This window comes from Xiphophorus maculatus, chromosome 12 (assembly GCF_002775205.1).
Source record: "Xiphophorus maculatus strain JP 163 A chromosome 12, X_maculatus-5.0-male, whole genome shotgun sequence".
NCBI classification, from domain to species: domain Eukaryota; kingdom Metazoa; phylum Chordata; class Actinopteri; order Cyprinodontiformes; family Poeciliidae; genus Xiphophorus; species Xiphophorus maculatus.
In genome coordinates, this window is record NC_036454.1 from 9,519,096 (window position 1) to 9,538,821 (window position 19,726).

At 37.5% G+C, this 19,726-nt stretch overlaps 1 protein-coding gene across 1 annotated transcript in view; it reads right to left on the reverse strand.

Annotated features, from left to right (window-relative positions):
• Positions 1–18,200, reverse strand: part of tmem8b (transmembrane protein 8B) — a 50,970-nt gene extending 32,770 nt beyond the window's left edge. The window contains exons 1-6 of the mRNA XM_005800977.2: positions 17,814–18,200; positions 10,774–10,963; positions 9,836–10,043; positions 6,765–6,898; positions 5,590–5,858; positions 2,104–2,486 (exon numbers count right to left, since the gene is read on the reverse strand). Of these exons, the coding sequence (XP_005801034.2) occupies positions 2,104–2,486; positions 5,590–5,858; positions 6,765–6,898; positions 9,836–10,043; positions 10,774–10,963; positions 17,814–18,018 (1,389 nt within the window). The 5' untranslated portion in view covers positions 18,019–18,200. The remainder of the gene's footprint in view (positions 1–2,103; positions 2,487–5,589; positions 5,859–6,764; positions 6,899–9,835; positions 10,044–10,773; positions 10,964–17,813) is intronic.
• Between the last annotated feature and the right edge of the window lie 1,526 nt (positions 18,201–19,726).

Below are 19,726 nucleotides of genomic sequence, written 5' to 3' on the forward strand. Positions count from 1 at the left end.
AGTGGCATTCATCCATGTGTGAATGCCACCGACACATTCACACATGGATGGTGGTAAGCTACATGGTAGCCACAGCTGCCCTGAGGCAGACTTACAGAAGTGTTGACTGATTGTATCTGCAGTCTCACACCAACTTCACAGCTGCGGTACGTATGGTTCTAGAGTTACTCAACACCAACACAGTTTGCAGGGAAACTGCTAATTATGTACAAATAATTAATGTATGCATCAGAAACATGATAATATTAATGTATCCACATACATGCAATTAATACTTGCACATGTATACAATTGCAATTGTATATATAGAAGTGTCAAGCATGCAAACAGCAGTGGAAAACACCTTGAGCAACACTAACTTCCGCTTTGTGTATGTCGCATGCCTTGATGCAAAAATAACACATATGTTGATACTTTCTGGTGCAAGATGACAATTAGTTAATCAACAATTTTAGGTTTTATAGGTTGTTGGAACTGACTGAACTGCACCAGTGTTTCTCAATTCTGGTCCTCAGGCCCCCCTGCCCTGCATGTTTTAGGTGTTTCCCTTCTGCTACACACCTGGATTGCATATATGGGTGATCAACAGGTTTCTGCAGCACTTGATGGGCACGCAATCATTTGAATCAGCTGCTCTGGAATAGAGGCACATCTAAAACATGCAGAGCAGGGGGGCCTGAGGACTGGAATTGAGAAGCACTGAGTGAGTCTAAGAGAGGAGCCTGAGTACAGTCAGTATCCAATGCAATGCTCTGTTGCTGAGATCACCAAACTATTTGCTGATTAAACTACAGTTTCAGAACATTCTAGCAAGCCCCTAAAAATGCCTCTGCATCTAACACTGGAACACTTTTGGAAATGTTCTTTCCCCATCACATATTTGCATTTATTCACTATAAGAGTGTTTTATTTACAACAATGACATTTTTTATTCTTAATATTATTTATGTAAAAGCAACCCAGTTTATATTTCATGAAGTCCCACTTCCGTCATCTAAACATGATTTTTTTATTAGGCAGAAAGGAGAATCACAGTTCATACTTCTTTTTCTGAATATTTAAATGAGGTGTGCCAAAGAAGGTGGCTGGCATGTCTCCATGTGTGCTCAATTTCTCTGTTGATTGGAATGGAAGAAGAAAATATGCTTGAATCCATTAGTGCACACAATTTCATGCATCAAGACTTATTTGGCAGCACATTGTTTTCTTGCTTAAGTATTTCAGCAGGAAATCCACACCCCTTTTTGTACATGTGGCCCCTGATCATAATCTGATCTTGTGTAAAAGAAAATAGATTAATGGGCAGATGCACAAAACTATTAGTGAGGGCTAATTGTTCACAAATCTGATTTAGCATGTGCTCCAAATTCTGAAAATTGATGTCACTCTCTTGTAATCCAGATTGTACTACTCACTTATGTGCAAATGCCAATGCATTGCCAGAAATTGCTCAGAGTTTTGAGGAATTTCTCATGAGGTTAAGGACTGAAGCTCTCGTCGAATCTTTGAGGTCTTGGGCTTCATCTATGTCCCTTGGACACAAAAAAGGTTGTCATAGATTGCTACATACTGTATTTTCCCTAAATTAAAATGAACAGATGGCATTTACAATATCCCTTTCTAAAGAAAAAAAAAAGATTTACTTTTCCATTTATCCATCCATTCAGTTTAAACATTCCAGTCACAGTCATGCAGAAATTTAAAAAATGGCAAGGCACCCAGGGGCATACTTTACCATTGGTAATTATGAAGTGAAAAAGTGAAACATTTTTCTGTATCTCTAAGCATTGTTTTTATATGTGTTCATATAAAAACAAGTGCCAGTTGCACCCATCTGCTGGAATTGGAGGGTGAGAGGCTCCTCTATTTAGGGTAAACTGCTTTGCAAATATTTTACAAAAATAAAGCAAACGGTAGAAGCAAATCAGTTGCAAAATGGAGAAGATTGTAGTGCTTTGTCAATTTGTCTGTCAGAGCATTACAAAACAGGCGGCAATGGAGCGCAGACCAAAATCTTAGATTAGTTTCTACAGACGAGAAGTAATATAGGAACATATCAATTTGAAAATTGAACAATATAAAATATATTATTCTGGAACTTACCAGGTTTAATTTGAGCTCCATATTGAGGACCCCTCCGCTGTCTAAAACAGGCATCAAGTTGATGGCGAACACAGCAGCCCGGTCAGGTGGAATGGATATGTTTGGACCAAAGAAGACATAGAAGTGCACAGAGAAGGTATCCAGCTCGTTACGCAGGGTGGGGCGAATGGGCCAGCATTTGTTCGTGTCTGCTGTGGGGGCGAGGTAAATGATGCTGTCCTCTGAGGTGTGCAGGTGACTAGCATTCTGAGACAAGCCAGGCAGTGATGCCATCAGCAGCGTGTCTGACAGAGAGAAGCCCATCGCTGTTCCAAAAGACTGAGGCATGTTCATGGACGAGCTGTACTGTGCTCGGTCCTTCGATGAGCTGGGTTTGGAGCAATCTGATCGGGGAAAGATAACATTTCAAAGAGGATAAATTATTGTCTTTTGCAAAAAACAACTTTTTAAAAATTTTGTCAAATTTTAAACAAATTCCGTTTATTGGGGACTTATATGATAGAACAAAGCAAAGTTCAGCATAATTTAGTGGAAGGAAAGTGATATATAACTTTTAACAAATAGCACTCTGAAAGGTGTTTTGCTCCTCTTGGTATTCCACCTAAACAGACAAGCTGGGTAAGAAGGGAATTAATCTCAGGGTTTGGGTTAAAAAAAAAAAACTCAGTGCAAAAGTTGGTAGAGACAAAGTCCAAAACCATTGTAACTGAAAAGTGAAATACAGTGAAGTATTTGGTTGTAATATACAAAATATGGAGGTTTTCAGAGTCATTCCTACATAAGTTTAGCATTCAGGGACATTTTATTGGATTTAAAATCTTAAAGTTAAAGTTACATTTGTGTAATAAAATAATCAATAAAATGAAATGTCAAACAAAAATGGAAAGGAAAACAGTTGAAAAATGGCTTGAAGTAGCTAAGTACTACAAAATGTTTCAAATGACTGCCTTCAGCTGGCTTCCAGAGCCACAGACTGATTCTTAATGAGACATAGATTCACTGTAATTGCTAACAGTACGCTCTCTCTTTCAACACAAAGCAACTCACTGCAAAATGGTCATTGATGACAACTGGCTGGGAAGCAGCAAATACCAGCAGTCCTCAAGGGAAAAGCATTTGTCAAAAGATTTTCTCGCTCACCCTCGTTTGCATACCGTTGTCTCTGAAGAAGCGTGGAGGATTCTGACATGTTAGAACAGCTGAAGCTCACCTAAAAATACCTAATAATGAGTGCTCCAGAAAATGATGAAGACCAGTATGCAGAATAAAGCTAATAGTTATGTTAGTGTACCAAAGGCTGGCTATACAAAGAAGGGTTGTAACCACATGTTTTATGACATTAATAATTGAGAGAAATGTCTATGTCTTGAATACATAGCATAACACACGAACTTTCTTTGTCCGATCACCCGAGGTAAAAAGTGAAAAAGCTCTACACAACATGATAAATAATAAATTGTAACCTACTTTTTTCATGCACTGTCTAGCCATCAACTTTGCTTTTAAACTGGAACGAATTCAAATAAGGTTGCACATTTCCATTTCAGACGCTTGTAGCAACAAAAATTAATATTATCAAGCAAAGCATTAGGAGGTGAGAACTCCAGATGGTCTCCCTTCTGAACCTGAGGTGTTCCTCCATTCAAATCTGCAAAAGGTCAAGTAAGATCTGGCTGCCAGGCAGGAGGAGAGACAGAGTGTGAATAATTAGTGTCTGTGTTGCCATGGTCACAAAGTGCACGGCATGGCGTGGAACAGAGGGGGAGAATTGCTACATGGGAGTGGACTTCCCACAGATTTGTGAGCCATCCCTTGTAGGAAATGCATAAAAATATCCTAAACTCCATAACAGCATGTAGTAGATTATTCATCCTTTTTCCCAGTCCCTGCTAAACTATCCTGCACTGTTCTTGAACAAGCTTCTTTTGTGAAACTGATGGAATCTTTCTTCAGTTTCCCAAGTGGAACATGCCTAATATCAGTTCCTCCCTACAACCTCCTCAGTACATTTCTCATGATTCATTGCAGGAGTATTTTAATGTAAAAACAAAACTATACTTTTTTTTTTTAAATTATGGCCAGCAATCTGAGATGCTAAATGTAAAATGGTAAAGAATAAAAACAAGTTTTTCTTGAACAGTAACGGTTTGTTTTCATTAAAAATTGTTCAAATACAACAGACCTAATAAATACTTGAGGAATTTTTGTTTTGCTTATTTTATATCAAAAGACGGAATAATGACAAAGATTTTCCACTTACACTTTTTTAGTGGACATAGACACAAAGTATTTTGATTAAATTCAGTTTTAATTCAGAAAACGGTGACTATGAACAAAACCAGGGCATTAAATAGTAGTCTGCAAATGTCTTTAAAGAGGTAGCAGGTTTTTTCTTAACTACACTAACATAATATTCCTGCTTTTCCACAAAAAAAACAGCTGCAATAATTATGTCTTTACTTTTATTCTCATTATCAATTTTTCTTATTCTATTATGGAATTAAGGTGTTTTAAAACTTTGAAACGCCACAAAAAACCTTGCTATACTAAGAAAGAGCTTTCTTGACAAATATGCTGCTATGATGGTAGAATAGATCATTTAACATTATTAGTTCATGTATATTTGTGACCATGCCATGAGTACAAATGCACTTCAGCCCACTACTGACTTGACATAAATTCATGCTTAGTCAAGAGTGCTTTGCATCCGTTTTTATCACTTTGAGAAACACTTTATCATCAATTTGTTATACACAGAGCACTAATCTACAGATACAGTGGCATATTACTGATAATCACTCAGGAGAGTTATGCACCAGCTCTGATACTGACTGCCAGCAGGAAGGCGTTGTTCTACATTTCTGGGATCAACGAAAACACTTTATTACACTTTTAGGATTAAACTTTAATGTCAAATTTTTTTTTTGACTTTTGGGAAAACATAAATGTTCACTTGGCATAAATGAATGTATAATCTTCCAGAAGAAGCTGTTTAATTAAAAACTTTACTTTTTCCACCAGAAACAGAAAGAAGTTTCTGGTGAAAAATACTGTGCTGTTTTACATGACATGGTCTGGAATGAACAGCAGGTTGAGTCTACATTAGTCTAGAGACATGCAGATCAGGATTTTTTCAGACTAGTGCTGACTTCTTATTTTCTCTGAGGTGTTTTCTGCTGCTTCCAATTTTGAGAAATTACACTTTTTCTTTCTTAGGTTTTCAACACAGAAGTGAGAAAAGCTGTTCTGTAGGTTGTTTTTTCACATATTCCTTTTTAGTCTGCATATAATCATTGTATAGGTGATAAACCTTATTTACAATTTACTGGAAATACTACCTGATATAGCGAAGAAAATGGTCAAACAAATCCCTTCAATTGTTCAAACAGCTTAATCACATTCTCCATCAAACACCTTAAAAGAATCAGAGGTGCTAAACTAAGAGGTGGAAAAAAACACAGCTTATTCATTTTTATTCAGTCTCACCTGTGATTTGCACACCGATGCGAAAGTAGACGTCTGAGTTACTCAGATACCTCTCAACTAGGATGTAGTACCATTGCTCCCAGGCAGGTACGAGGGTAACTAATTCACACGGGTTCCACTCCCTGCAGTCGAGGGCACTTGAGTTGTGCACCGGCGGCGCCCGCGCTCTCATCTTCAGCACCACGGGACAGGTGTCGCTGCTTTTGTTTTTGGTGCTGCAGTTTACCACCTGAACCTTCACCTTTGATATGTAATTGGGAATGAAAACCCTGCACAAACACAGACACAAATAACCACATCCTCTGTATGAACAGAATATTGTACACATTAGGATATTTAAGACAAACACAAAAGCTATTTCAGTGTTGCCAGGAAATGTATATAGTAATGGTTATATGAATAAAAGTCAGTTTAATCAGAATTAATCCTGAAACAGATTCTAAATTTTGCTAAAATGGTACTCTAAAAATAAAAAAAACCTGGATGTGTGATTTATGTTGAAACAACATGCCTCAAAAAATTTATTCATTTATGTTATCACTAGATATTCAAGGATCTAGATTGTGCTGAAATCAATTTTTGATTTTAATTTTGATGCAAATGATCTTCAAAATAATGTAATTTTAAAAATGGGTTAATTTTCTATTATTTGCTCAATTCATTGCTTATATATTCCAATTTCATGCAAGTTTTTTCAAGGCTTTAAAACATTATTTATGAACCTTCTTTATAAAATATAAACAACACTGTTATATTCTTTGTTTCAGATAAGCTGTGCAGACATGTTTCTCCTTATGCAAAAGGTTCTTATTTTAGTGTTCTTCTGTTGCTTCAGAGAAGTTGTATTTTCTACAGGGACATCCACTATTTAACAGGAGGGTTGCAGTGAATGATGCATATTACTAATTATAAACAGTGACTCACTCACTCTATTAGCAATGCATAAAGATAATCTAGCAAGAACAGGTTAATTTTATGACCTGATCCAATGACTTAAAATGGTTTTCAGTAACAAAGTGCCTTTAAATTATGTCAGCAAATCAATAAAAACAAGTTTGGTTTTAGCTGTTTTTGGCTGGTTTTAGCAGAATTCAAAAGCTAATAAATTCAAAGCAAATAACCACAATCCATCCTCACACTTGCTTTTTAAGATCCCACAAAAAGAAAACACTCACTTGTAAAGTGCTGATCTGTTATGGATTGGGATCATCTGGTCAATGAAGTATCCAGGATAAAGCACCGAAATTCCAATCAACTTCTGGACAATGAGCTGTGGTTGGAACAAATACTGGCATTCCTCAGACAAACCCTGAAACAACATCACAGCAGCAGTTTCAGTCGGTATTTCATCGGTTTTCTCATTAATATTCCTCTAAACCTGGTAAAGAGAAGATTAGGTATCATTCAGAGGCCAAAAATTCTCTAATGGACTGTGTGCATTAAGCTTGTCAGCCTCCTGGATTAATATGACTCTGTCCTCCTCCTCTCCGCTACACAGCGTAGCATGCACACCCACCATTTCATTTGTGTTGCTCTGAACCATTAATGGTTCAGAGATGAGGCAAGCACCAAGAATGACTTAAAAGCCAGGAGTCCATGTGTTGCTTCCGCACACGATCGGCTTGAAAATGTGTTTGGAAAAGAATAGAACCTGAATTTGAAAGTACAGGTGTGAATGCAAAATGAGGTCTTACATCCCTATCATCTGATCACTAACCCCCTTGTGCATAAGCAACAATTACTGTGGCGTGTCATTACTCTAGGAGCTGCAAAGGTGACCTCTTGATTTATTACAGCCTGTCCTCCCGACCAGCAGCAAACGTCTTCTAGAGCAAGCTGGGTTTTAATTAAGACTCTTTCAAAATGGATTTTTCAAATCCGGTTGCTTTACTTTGTATTGGGTAGCAATAGTCTTAAATTTGACCACCTCGAACATAGAAAGTGAGTAGCTTACTTTTGGCAAGATTTCTGGGGTTTTCTTTTGTTCTTTCAAACTCCATTAGAGCCATGAAGCACCAAGATTCCCTAAAGAAATCCTGCCTAACTGCATTATTTGAATACCTTTATTCAGACATGCCCACAGAGGCTGTGCGTTTTTCAGGGTCAACTCTGGGGTATACAGTTAGTTTAAATTCAGCGTTACCTGAGCAATCTCATGTAACAGTGCTGCAATGAATGCAACCTTAAAAGATTTATGTTAAACTCAGGGCTCATTTCTGAATATTTTATTTGTAATGTACTTTTGTTGCTTACCTGACAGCACTGACTTCAGTGCGGGATGACTTAAATATCATTCCTATCTGTCAGCAGCTCTTTAGAGAAGATTCTTCCAATTGCTGGTGTGAACAGATTTTGCACATTATTCCACCAATTAAATTTTTATAACAGGATCTTCCTGTGCACAATTTATTAATGGGCCATTAATGTTTTAGATTTTCACAGACTTGTTCATCTACTGGAACATGGGCAGCACATGTTTGATTCCAGTTGGAGGATTTATGATCAAGCCTGAGGCAATGCTACTCGTTTTCCTCCATTTGTGAAAGTCTACAAAGAGGCTTCAATCTTAAAGAAACATAAACATACCAGCAGGTGGCGATAGAGCAGATATAACTGGCATTAAGATTCAGAAGAAAAGCATTGGCTAGTGAAAGGAGGTCCAGCTCTCTTGGAAGTGTCGATTGTTGTAGCTCTTCACATTTCGGGGACTTCTGTTTTGTTTTATCTATTATGAGTGATTGATTTTATTAATCCTCTTTGTAAGGCAACTTTCAATTATAAACAATTTTACTTTAAAAATACAAGATCTAATGTTGAATTCTGACTTTCTGCCATTCTGTGTATATGATTTACATCATGCACTTACTGCCATTGGAGTGTAAGATCTTGTTCTGTCATTATAGATCACTCGGTGTGCCCTTCAAATTAAATTTTGCCCTTTTAACCGCTAATATTTTTTTTGTTTTACATCTTGCAGCATTCAGCTAAGACTGACTTACACAATCATACACAATCTCTTGAGTCTTTGATTTACATGTGAAGGTAGTTATTAACGATGTTTTAAACCACAACTTTCCTAATTTAGTCAACCCAACACACTGGGCTGAATTGGGAATAAATCCATGAAGATAAACAGGAACAAGTACCAATAGTTTCATGAAAATATTTATAGATTCTTCTAACAGTTGTGAGGAGGAAGTTATTAGTAGAAGGCGATTTCTAACATATGAAGATCAACACATATCCGTCTTACATCAACAGCATTCTCTGCTGACTTTTCCAACACACATATTTGATCTTTAAAATATTTGGACAAATAAGCTGCTTTATTTAAAATAAAGCAACTTTATTTGTGAGGTCAGTACAAGCAAATCAAATAATTCACAGAAGCAGTCATCTGAACTCTAATTACCTACTGCAAGTAGAAATAAATTTTGTAAGTCAAAGAAACAGCAGCTAAAAGCTGCTTATTTGTTCCCTAAAATGCAGGCTGGATCCTGTTCTTTCTTTTCATCCTTTTCAAGTTGAAATCAACCCTTTTTCCTTTAAAATTGCTTCATAAAGCAGAATATTTGTATTTCTGTGTATACGCTGTAAAAGTAGAAGCTTTTCCCATTTTAAGCCACGGTGGCTTGCATCCCAAATGCCCCAAAAAGAAAACCAATTCCTTTGTGCATTTGATGTGATGGAAACTTCTGATGATATTTTTGATTGTTGTGTACTAGGTGCACTTTTGCCAGCCAGTGAAAACCACAGAGCAAGCACAACAGAGAACTGTGCTGGTCACAAATAAATCACCCGAAATGGAAATCAGCAGGCGTTTATGCAGCCAAATAGGAGAACAGGATGAGATAAAGGAAAACTCTCTGATACTGTTCTGCTTCTTTTGACTCTGCACCACGAGCTGGAAAACGAATCCTGGCACCTACTGACATTTTTCATTTTTCATCCATGAAAGGGAGTTAAGCATGCATGAAAAAAATAGTAGTTGATCTCATTAAAATTATGTTACCAGTCACCACTGACAAGTAATGAGCAACATAAGAGTGACTCAAGCATCTAATTTGCTGCCTTAAAAAGCAAACGCTTGATGGGAGATTTCCACAATTCCGCCATGTTAACTGCAAGGCTGCAGCGATTGCAATATTGGCCTGCCAGGTCAATATCAAGGCAGATTTATTCACAGCATGTGTTTGTCAGTGGAGCTCTGGGAAGTCAGTTAGCTCTGATAAATGCCCGGGCTCACCTTGACTGAGATCTTGCCCTCATCCTTGGGTAAATGTGCGGCTAAGAACCAGTCTCCCGGGAGAGGGCTAGTCACATTGAACGCTCCGGTTGTTCGGTTTGGAAGAGTCCAGGTCAGGGTCACGGCGAAGGACCCCGGGACAACCGTATCCCGAGGGAAGCGGGTGTAAAGGGGGTTGATCACCGGAGGAGCTCCTGACCTGAAATACCTATTAATAGCAAAGCCACAATTCAAACTAAGGAACACTTTCATGAACAAAAAAGGGAGAAATTGATATGCAGTGTGGTGAAAAGTATTTGTCCCCTTACAAGTTTGTTCTCACACAAAACAGTTTTATATCAGACAGAGATAACCTGAGGAATTACAGAATACAGTTTTCAAATAATTTCATTCATTAAGGTGGGGAAAAAAATATCCAAAGTAGTATGGCTGTATGTGAAAAAGTAATCATTCAGGCCTTGGGTAATCTTAACTAAACTGAAACAGCAGGGTTAAGTCAGGCGTTTAATGAATTAACAAAGGGGGCAATTATATTTTCATGTATGCATGTATGAATAGCTTTTGACCAATAAAATTTGTCTCATCTGTAGGGGCAAATACTTTCTAACATCTCTGGAGGCATTTCAGCTGTGTGAGCACAGATGGATGGCCTCTATAAATATGTATAATTAAAATTGAGCATCACTGTCTATCATTTTTATTAAAAGATCACTAGGACACATGAGAAATTTTGCAGCACTCACCATAAACTATGATAGAAATAGATATGCAATATTAAAAGCTAATGCTAATGCTTTTACAGCAGCTCCTTTATGATTCTGAGCTGCTGGTAACAGTTGACCTTGCTCAGATAACCAGCCCGCTCTCCAGAGGTAAAAGGTTTATGATTGTCCACTTATTCCCTTCAAAAGGAGACAACTCTGAAGTCATTGTCTTACACTGTCACATTGCGGTTTGGGCAGCTGTCTCCAAACGTGCCCCCTTGCTCCTTGAAGGTGATGAGGTTCCAAACGGCCATCATTGTGTCTTCAGGCACATTGAAGTGGAACAGCTCCACACTGGCGAAGGAGTTGAAAGCATTTAGCTTACGAGGCGTACGGGTGAAGTAATCGGTCACAAAAAGGCAATCTAGGGAGAACAAAAACAAAAACATGAGTACTACATTGTTTCTGCTTGTTGTTCTAATGTTTTTTTTTTACCATTAATTTCTCAATATCAAAAATTCTGACTAACAGCACAATGCAACACCAGAAAAAAACATCTTATGTTGCATTTGTAGACTTTTCTTTTTCAGAACGACTACTGTTAGCATAATTTTCTCCACATGCTGTAAGAGTAATGGTGTATGCATTTCTTGTTCATATAACAAAGATGGAAGAACCTTATTCTAGCATTTTATCTAACAATAAACCATGTATCATATATATATGCATATATATACAAATCATATATTTGCACATGAGTGGTTTAACGTTAGATACTGAGCTGAAGGACTTTCCTGATTTATAAACCAGAGATTGGAGGTTTGAACTTAGGACCTGGGCACCACATAAAGATTTAATAAAAAGAAAGAAACTCTGAAAAATTGTGAAAAATCTAACCATAACAACTGAGTAGAGAAAAAACAACCCAAAATAACAATAACTGTTTCCAAAACCATTGCTGGTGTGATCATTACCACAACTAGAAATTTCTCTAAGATAAACATTTTTATTGTTAAAATTTTAAATACTAATCAATGACTTTATGAGTTTATTTTATCTCCAGACTGGTAAAAGGCAAAACAGACATGCTGTTTAAGAAAGGCATGAGTCCTCGACGCGGCCGTCGCGGGTTCGACTCCCGGACCCGACGACATTTGCCGCATGTCTTCCCCCCTCTCCTTCCCCGTTTCCTGTCAGCCTACTATCACATAAGGGACACTAGAGCCCACAAAAATACCCCCTGGAGGGGTAAAAAAAAAAAAGAAAGGCAGATGCTCATAAGTCCTAGAATAAAACCGAAAAGGTTCGACAATTCAAACTGAGACAGTCACCACAAACAGTAAGGAGGATAGCAAAGGAGCCAAATGTATTCTTACATTGATCGCTTCACTCCCTGATTTTATTTATTTTATTACATTTCTTTTTGTGGCACCCCTGACAGTTTCCAGTTAAAGAATGAAAAATATGTGAAATATTAATGAGTTAAAAGAAGCAATCAAAAAGTTTCAAAATTCCTAAATGTATTGTCATCTTATTCCTAAAGTTGAACGTCTTTTTAATGAGATACCAGAGAAAGTGTTAAAGTGGCTGGATTTTTCTCTGCCAACCTAAAGCTCAATACGCAGTCATTGCCACAACTTATACTCCATATTGATTGTCAGCTGGCTGAAAGAAGGCAACTAGACTTTACCCTCACTTAATAAAAACACAAATTTAGTTCTTAGACATTTGTACAGTGAGAACTAAAAATGTGCCATACACCCTGTTAGTCAAGACCAAAGCAAAACCACCATTTTTAAAATCATTGCTTTAATGGTAATATCATAATTATTGCTGCAAATTTTTAAAGACAATCTGCCTGTAGCATCTAATTAGCAAACTAATCTAATAATAGCACTCCAGACTAACTGATTGTACTTGTGAGCCTAAGTTTTCACTACAAACCCAGTCTTGTGTGCATGCAAGACCTTCTACTGCATGGCCCTTCTCCAGTAAATCTGACAATGTGATTCCAAGTTAAACAGACAAACCACACAACTATGGAAACTGCAGAGATCCATCTAAATGTTAACTGATATCAAGTTTGCAGGCAGGGTGAACGGAAGAGACAGATGGAGGCACAGGACAAATCTCAGCGTTTTTTTTCCCCTTTACCCATTGTACAGACGGAAAAACATTCATATATTTGCACAGGAAAATGTTTCTTGTTTTCTGATGCCTCTCATTTTCTCATCCTTAGCACATTTAAACACAGGTGGCATTGTTGAAGCTTTCTAGAGTAAAAAACGTTTTGGGTTGAATCTAAATGTAGCCAGGAATTTTACAGTATGTTCTCTCAAGTAGGAGAGCACAATAATGAGGATGCAGTGTTTCAAAACTACAGCTGGAAAGCAACAAGAGCTAAGTAGCTGACTGCAGGCTCCACCTGTGCAGATAACCTGACTAATTAACCACCTGATATCAGCTTGTTATACTCCCACTGTGTTACTCTATAAAGTGCTGAAAGACAAAAAAGTGCTAATATTTTACATGTTATGTCATATTGTGCAAAAGATATATTTATGGAGAGTTAATATTTATTTTTTGCTGTTTGTTTAGTTTTCTCACTTCCAACAAGAAAATTCCTTTTCATTTAAATGTATTTCTTCATAAAAAAAAAAAAGACATAGCTTGAACATTCATATTGTGATCTGGTGCCTCCCTCTCTGCTGTGATTCAGCTCTGCCTCCAACACCCCTCCACACAGGAGAGGCTGTCAGGAATGTAGAGAAAGCTGTAGTAGATGAAGAGAATGACCCAATTAGGAAACTTCTCCTTTCTCTTTTATTTTCACTCAGACAAGTTAAATTCTTGGAAACCTTGGTAGCTATAATTCCAGGAGCCATTGGAAACTAGTTTTAACAGTATTATTATTATAAAACCATAATGACAATATCAACATTTTTTTGTTAGCATGCCTATGATCTCAGTTCACTTCAGTAAATGTAATTATAATGTAAGCCAAAAATGATTATTAGTGAGATTTCTTGAATTTTTCAGGGTTTTTTAAAATTTTATTTTCTGCTTGTACACAAGGTTGTAATCTAAAGATTTTGCTTTCCTTTGAAAAAGACTTAACTCATCTTGTGACTTTTGTAGTAAAGTAAGTTGACCTGATTTACAGGTGACAGCAGATATTTAAAGGAAATTTATTGACAACTTATTGTATTTTTTCCTCGAGGCTTAACCTTAATTTAAATGCACTTTTGTTGATATTCTATGTTCTACCACACAAGTCCACAACAGAAAGCTCCTCACTGAACCTAAAAATGCACTTCAAAAGCTTAAATCAGCCAAATTTGTGATCATAGGTGTTGAACGGCCCTTAAAGCTGCAGATGAATATGCTTAATTAGCATCCTTCACAAGGGAAAATCCAGGATTACATCCACAGAAGTTTCTGCACATAAAAAGAACAACACCTGGCAGGTGTAATCTGCCACATTATTGACATGAGCTGGGCTGACACCAAGCACACCCTGCAGGTGGGCAAAAACTGCAGGCAACTACATGCGAGTCAGCTAATTGCCACACTAGTACATAAAGCATAGGTGTTATCATAAACATAAACAGCAGCACAGGTTGCAGATTTCCATGGGAACGACAAGGAGACATCTTGATTTTTCATCTGCGGTGAATGTTTTCCATTTATAACACCTTTTCTCTTTGTGTTTGCGCATTACTCTCCTTACATCCTGTCCTTGCTGTAGCTGTGGTGACATCGCTCCTCTTTTGAGAATTGCAAATTGCTTGCAAACCATAGAAAAATGAGATTTGACACAAATCTTTTGAGGAAGGAATAAAAAAGAAAACCCAATTTGTTTAACAGGCAAGACAATACACTAAGCTCATTGTACTAATGTGTCCATTTGTGGCTGCATATTTTTACAAGTGTTCATTTGTCCCCCTTTATTATTAGAAAATAGCAAAGAAAAGCGATCCTGTATGCTGAGCAGGAGCTGATGTGTTGATGCATAAAGTAAAAGGTTCCCCTGAAGGTGTTGTGTTGTCTATTGTTTGTATATTAAAAAAAGGATAAAAATGGCCTCTGTCTGCTCTTCCCACCCCCTCGCTCTACAACCAATTCTCAATGTGTTCACTGAATCTCACCTACAATAACTGAAGGCAAACTTGAATACAAAAAAATACAGAAAAAAGAAGTGGAAACTGAGAGTGGTAGAGCAGACTTGGTTTCAAAGCTAAAGCCTAATCCCATACAAAGCTCCAAAATGTCTACTTTTCTCTTGTGTGAGTCTTTTCTGGACTTTCTGGATTATGTTTCAGCTTCTTCACAGTGAAATTCCTTTTTGCTTTTTGATTTCACAGAAAAAATGCCTGAGGTCAAAGACAAAAGTGCAAAAGGATGAGTTTGAAATGAACACTTGGATTTTCAGCATATTTTCTGTATTTTCTTCCCAATCTATAAAAAAATACATTAAACATCCAAAATTACGCAAGATTCTATGAATGAGTGTTCATTAATTTGATAGAAATATGTTTTAGAGGAAAAAGTCACCAATCTTCATAAATGTTGAGCAAGTCTTCCAATTGATGGTGATTACACAACAAAAAAAATCTTTAAATTACAACAATAAAAGCAAAGCAAGTCTCCCATCTATTACAAACTGTAAATTCACTGTAGTTTATTCTGAAAAGTGTAACAGGACTGTCCATTTAAATGGTTAGGCTGGAAAAAGAACAGATTAACCAGGAAAGCAGCTAAAAGCCTGATGGTAATTCTGGAGGAGCTGGACATCTTCATAGTTCAGGAGGGAAATATGTCATTTTATTAATCTGGCTTTAAAAAGTGGTACAAAAAGTCAAAGAAATCCACAATAAGTTCCATTTGCATTTTATCGCAAGCCATGAAGGAGATATGGCAAATGCAGAAAAAACTAACACTGCACTTCACCCTAAACACATATTCCTCTCATTGAGACATGGTGGTGGCAGTATTATGTGAAGGGGAAAGTTTTGTTTCAGCAAGTAAGGGAGAGCTGGTCAGAGACGATGAAAAGATTTCCGTCCAGAGTGAAGAATATGTGGCAAGACTTCAAAATTTATGTTCACTGACAAAGTGCATTCAATCTGACTGAGCTGGAGGAATTCTGCAATAACACAAGTAAAAAACTATTTACAAAGCTCAGATATAATCCAAAACACTTCCAGCTGTAATAACACTGAAAGGTGATTCTACAAACAATCGATTAAGGGGAGCTGAACACAAATGCATGCCACACTTTTCAGATTTTATTTCTAATAAAGTTTGGAGAACAACGCACAATCTTTTTTTACGGTACATTTACGGGCCACTTTGAATTGATCGCATAAAAATCCCAATATATTGCATGAAAATTTATGGTTGTAATGTGATAAAAATGTACAAGACAGAAACAACATTTTTCAAGGCCCTCTACATTACTGCTTGTAGTAACTAAAATCCAACTTACAATCATACATTTTGCTTACTTTCCAGACTGCTACCTTTCCCTGTTTAATTGATGGTTTTGGGTAGCATGCAAAATTAATTGCAAAATTTCATCTCTTTGTGTGAAGACATTATTTTGGATGCCACAGTCAAATTAATTTCTGCAGTTTGTATGAGTGCCTATATGTCTAATTGCCAGCATTTTTGCAGTCTGTTTATAAGAAGTTATCACAAGGGTATTATACTCTGTAAATATTCAGAAATATGAGACGTTGCACTTGCAGGAAGCTGCAACCTTATGTTTACCCATAGCTATCAAAACATGGCAAAGTGAAAACACATCCACATTAAAATCCATTTTACAATCGGAAGCTGATATATTTTTTTGTATTTTGAATGCATTTCATTTAACAAAGATTTGAAATTTTACATCCAAGCAAATAGTGGAAGCCTCAGTGACACAGAGGATCCATTTAACGCTGAGCTGCAAATATGCCAAAAACATCTCCATATGCTTGTTTTGTTTGTCAGCTTAATGAAGACATCTCATCAGAAGATAAAAGCATCCGAGCGCTTACAGGCTTTCTTGCAGCATGCTTCTGAATTTTGGTAATCTCTTCAAGGAGCACCTCCCTACCACAGATTTTTACTCTGGAAGAGAGGCTTAATACAGACATAATCCCGCTTTTTGTCATCTCAACGTGAGATTTATGCATAAACACCTCACACGGCTGTCTGGAAACTTTAATTTTTAACAGCAGGATTTAAGAAAGAGTATGCTTTTATAGATTTTCATGTCTATGTGAGCGGGTTTGTGGGGGATAAGATGCTGGAGATTAGTGCCCACAACAACAATGAGGACTTCACCCTACTGCTCACACCCACCAAGTGCAATCTGCTTGAAGATAATTCAGTCAGAATCATTCCTAGACCTTCTGCTCTGACTGGCATTCACACAGATCCACTGCAAACACAATGATTTTCCCTTATTTATTTCCAGGTTTATTACTTATAAACCTGGGAAAATAGGAATAAAAAGGCTGATTTCAGCTTTTTGTCTCCAGCAAAGTTACAATAAACAGCAAAACAGCAACAAGTCTGCAACATTCAGACAGATGTGCAGAAAAGTACAGTTTGTCCTGCATTTTGTTGTTGTCCCAGAATCCAGAACAGAAATTTTAATATGTTTAGCTATGACATGTTGGTGGCTGACATTCCAAAGCCCACTAAAGCATTTATACTTAGAAAAATAACTAGAAGTCATTATAGTATTGCAGTTTTTTTGCTTACATTAAGAGAAAAAGAGAAATACTAACATGAAAACTCTCAGAGGGTTAAATTATATTTTTAAGTTTGAAGTCTGTTGGTAATTATGAAATTAGAAACAAAAAGTAACTACAGTTATGGTCATATTTACGTACATTGCACTTTATAATAAACAAATTAAACACACAACGAAAGTTAACAACATAAGCGTCCAGTCTGATGTGTTTTCCTCCCTGTCAGTTTCATAACCGATACATTCTTCAGTAGCGTTTATCTCAGTGAACCATAATTGGCAGCTATCTTTTTCTCATGCTTGTCATTTAAAATTATTATTATTATTATTATTTTAATACGCTGGCAGCAGTGAAGGCAGCAGCGCAGGGTGGATGCTCAGGCGACTAAACCAGAACCGGGATGCGGTGCTCCCACCGCCGCTTGTCCTGCTGCTCCAGCTCGGAGGATTTCAGCACCACCAACAAAAGGAACAGCTCCGCGAATCAAAGCGGCGGCAGCAGCACACACAAACACACGCATCCACTCACCTCCAAGAGCGCAGAAAAAGGTGTAAACAAGCAAGAGGAGCCTCGGAGGGCTACATCCCGAGCCCCGACGCTCCAGCTGCAACATCGTTAAAAGCCGTACTCGTTGTGAGGAGGGCTCCAGCCCGGCTGCAGGTCTCAGGCGCTCTGCTGGTCTACATTTTTTCTGATTATCTGCCAGCGACCAGCTGTTTGTGCATGACGTCATTCCGACGACGACGTCGCCGGCGCCTCCTCTTTGGCTTTGATTTGGCAACCTCAATATGTCGAGCGCTTTGATTGGACCAGCGGCCCTGTCTGTCCGCCGCACGCTGCGGACGTGGACTGCAGCACAGGGCCTCGTCACCGCCGGAGCCGGAGCGTCCGCCGGGCCACCGCACACAGGAGACTGGAGAGGACTACAGAGGCTGCAGCTGCCCCCCGAACCAGCGACGCAGCCTCCTCCTCAGGGAGCCGATGCTGAAAGTTAGCAAAGACTTAGTGCTGCAAAGCCCCTTAAAATGTGTACACATTTCTCTATCACTGATTTCGACTCAACTTTACTGTCTTTGTTTTATTTTCTATCTTTATGGAAAGTTTGTCTAAAGTCCTTGTTTCAGAGTGGATCTGTTTAAATGCAATACTGTAAAATCTAACTTGGACTAAAGAAACTTGTTGATTTTTGGGAGAACTAAAAGAAAAAAACAAAAAACTTTAAGAACTAAAATTTGCTGATGCAAGTTTAATTTTTCTTGCAAGAAAGATCAAGAATCAAGAGTATTTATTTGCAGTCTAAAACTGTGGTTAGTCATTTCCATTCACATGTAGTAATACAAATACAATGATAATAATTACCCTAATATGGCAAAAATAATTTTACGACATTTGAGTCCAACACAGTATTAAACTTCAACTTCGTTAGCATCGAGAGCTGCTGCAGTGTTAGCTCTTAATTTTGCACAAACAGCACTTAGTGGAGATTCAATTTTAGCGGTGCTACAGTAGTTTTATTTTCATTCTTCTTTTTAATGTCACAGTTGACATTTTTTTCTCACCTCAGCTAATAGGATGCTATTTTATACTGATTGCTTCAAGTCTGTTGGATTAAGCTACATCCTTTAGCCACCACAGGGGAGACAGGGTTTGCAGCAGCCACGGCTACATCTTTCAGTAATGATCCAGATAAAAGCAAAAGTGATTATAGGGATCCATATTAAACTGACAGGAACTGATAAGAACCGTAAGTAAACTACACGAAGTGTTTAGTGTTTTTGAACCTACAGCTTCAGAAAGTTAAAGTAGCTCTAGATTTTATCCATCCATATCGGGTTTCATCAGGTGATTTAAATTATTGTAGCAGATAATAGCCAATCTCTCTCTCCTGGAGCTGAACAGCGGAAATTACTCATATTCTGGCCTGAGGGTCGTCTCGCCATGAGTCATAGCAATCCAAGCAGATTTGTTGAAGAGAGAATGAGCTCCTGAATGAGGTCTGCCTGAAAGGCTTATTGAACAAATTATTGCAGCTGGACAAAAGAAAACATGATTTGTAGTTCATTTAGAGGATAAATGTGAGCTTGTGACACATAAAGGAAACAACAATGGAAAATTCAACCAAAGGACTTGAATATATTTGCCATTTTCTTAAAATATATTCACCAACAGACATAACATTTTGACCACCTGAGAAATAGTGCATCAGACTCTTGTAGATTTACTATCTAGTACCAAGATGGTAGCAGTATAACATTTAATCTGTAAGTTGTCAGATGGGGCTTACATGTATTGGACTTGTTTGGTCAGCAGGTCCAATATTTGCTTCATTAGATTGAGATATGGAGAATTTTCAGTTTTATAGTTTTCAGTATCTATAATATGCAAGATCGACACCTCAAACTCGTTCCTGCACTCTAATATTTTGTTATCTCCTTTTGATT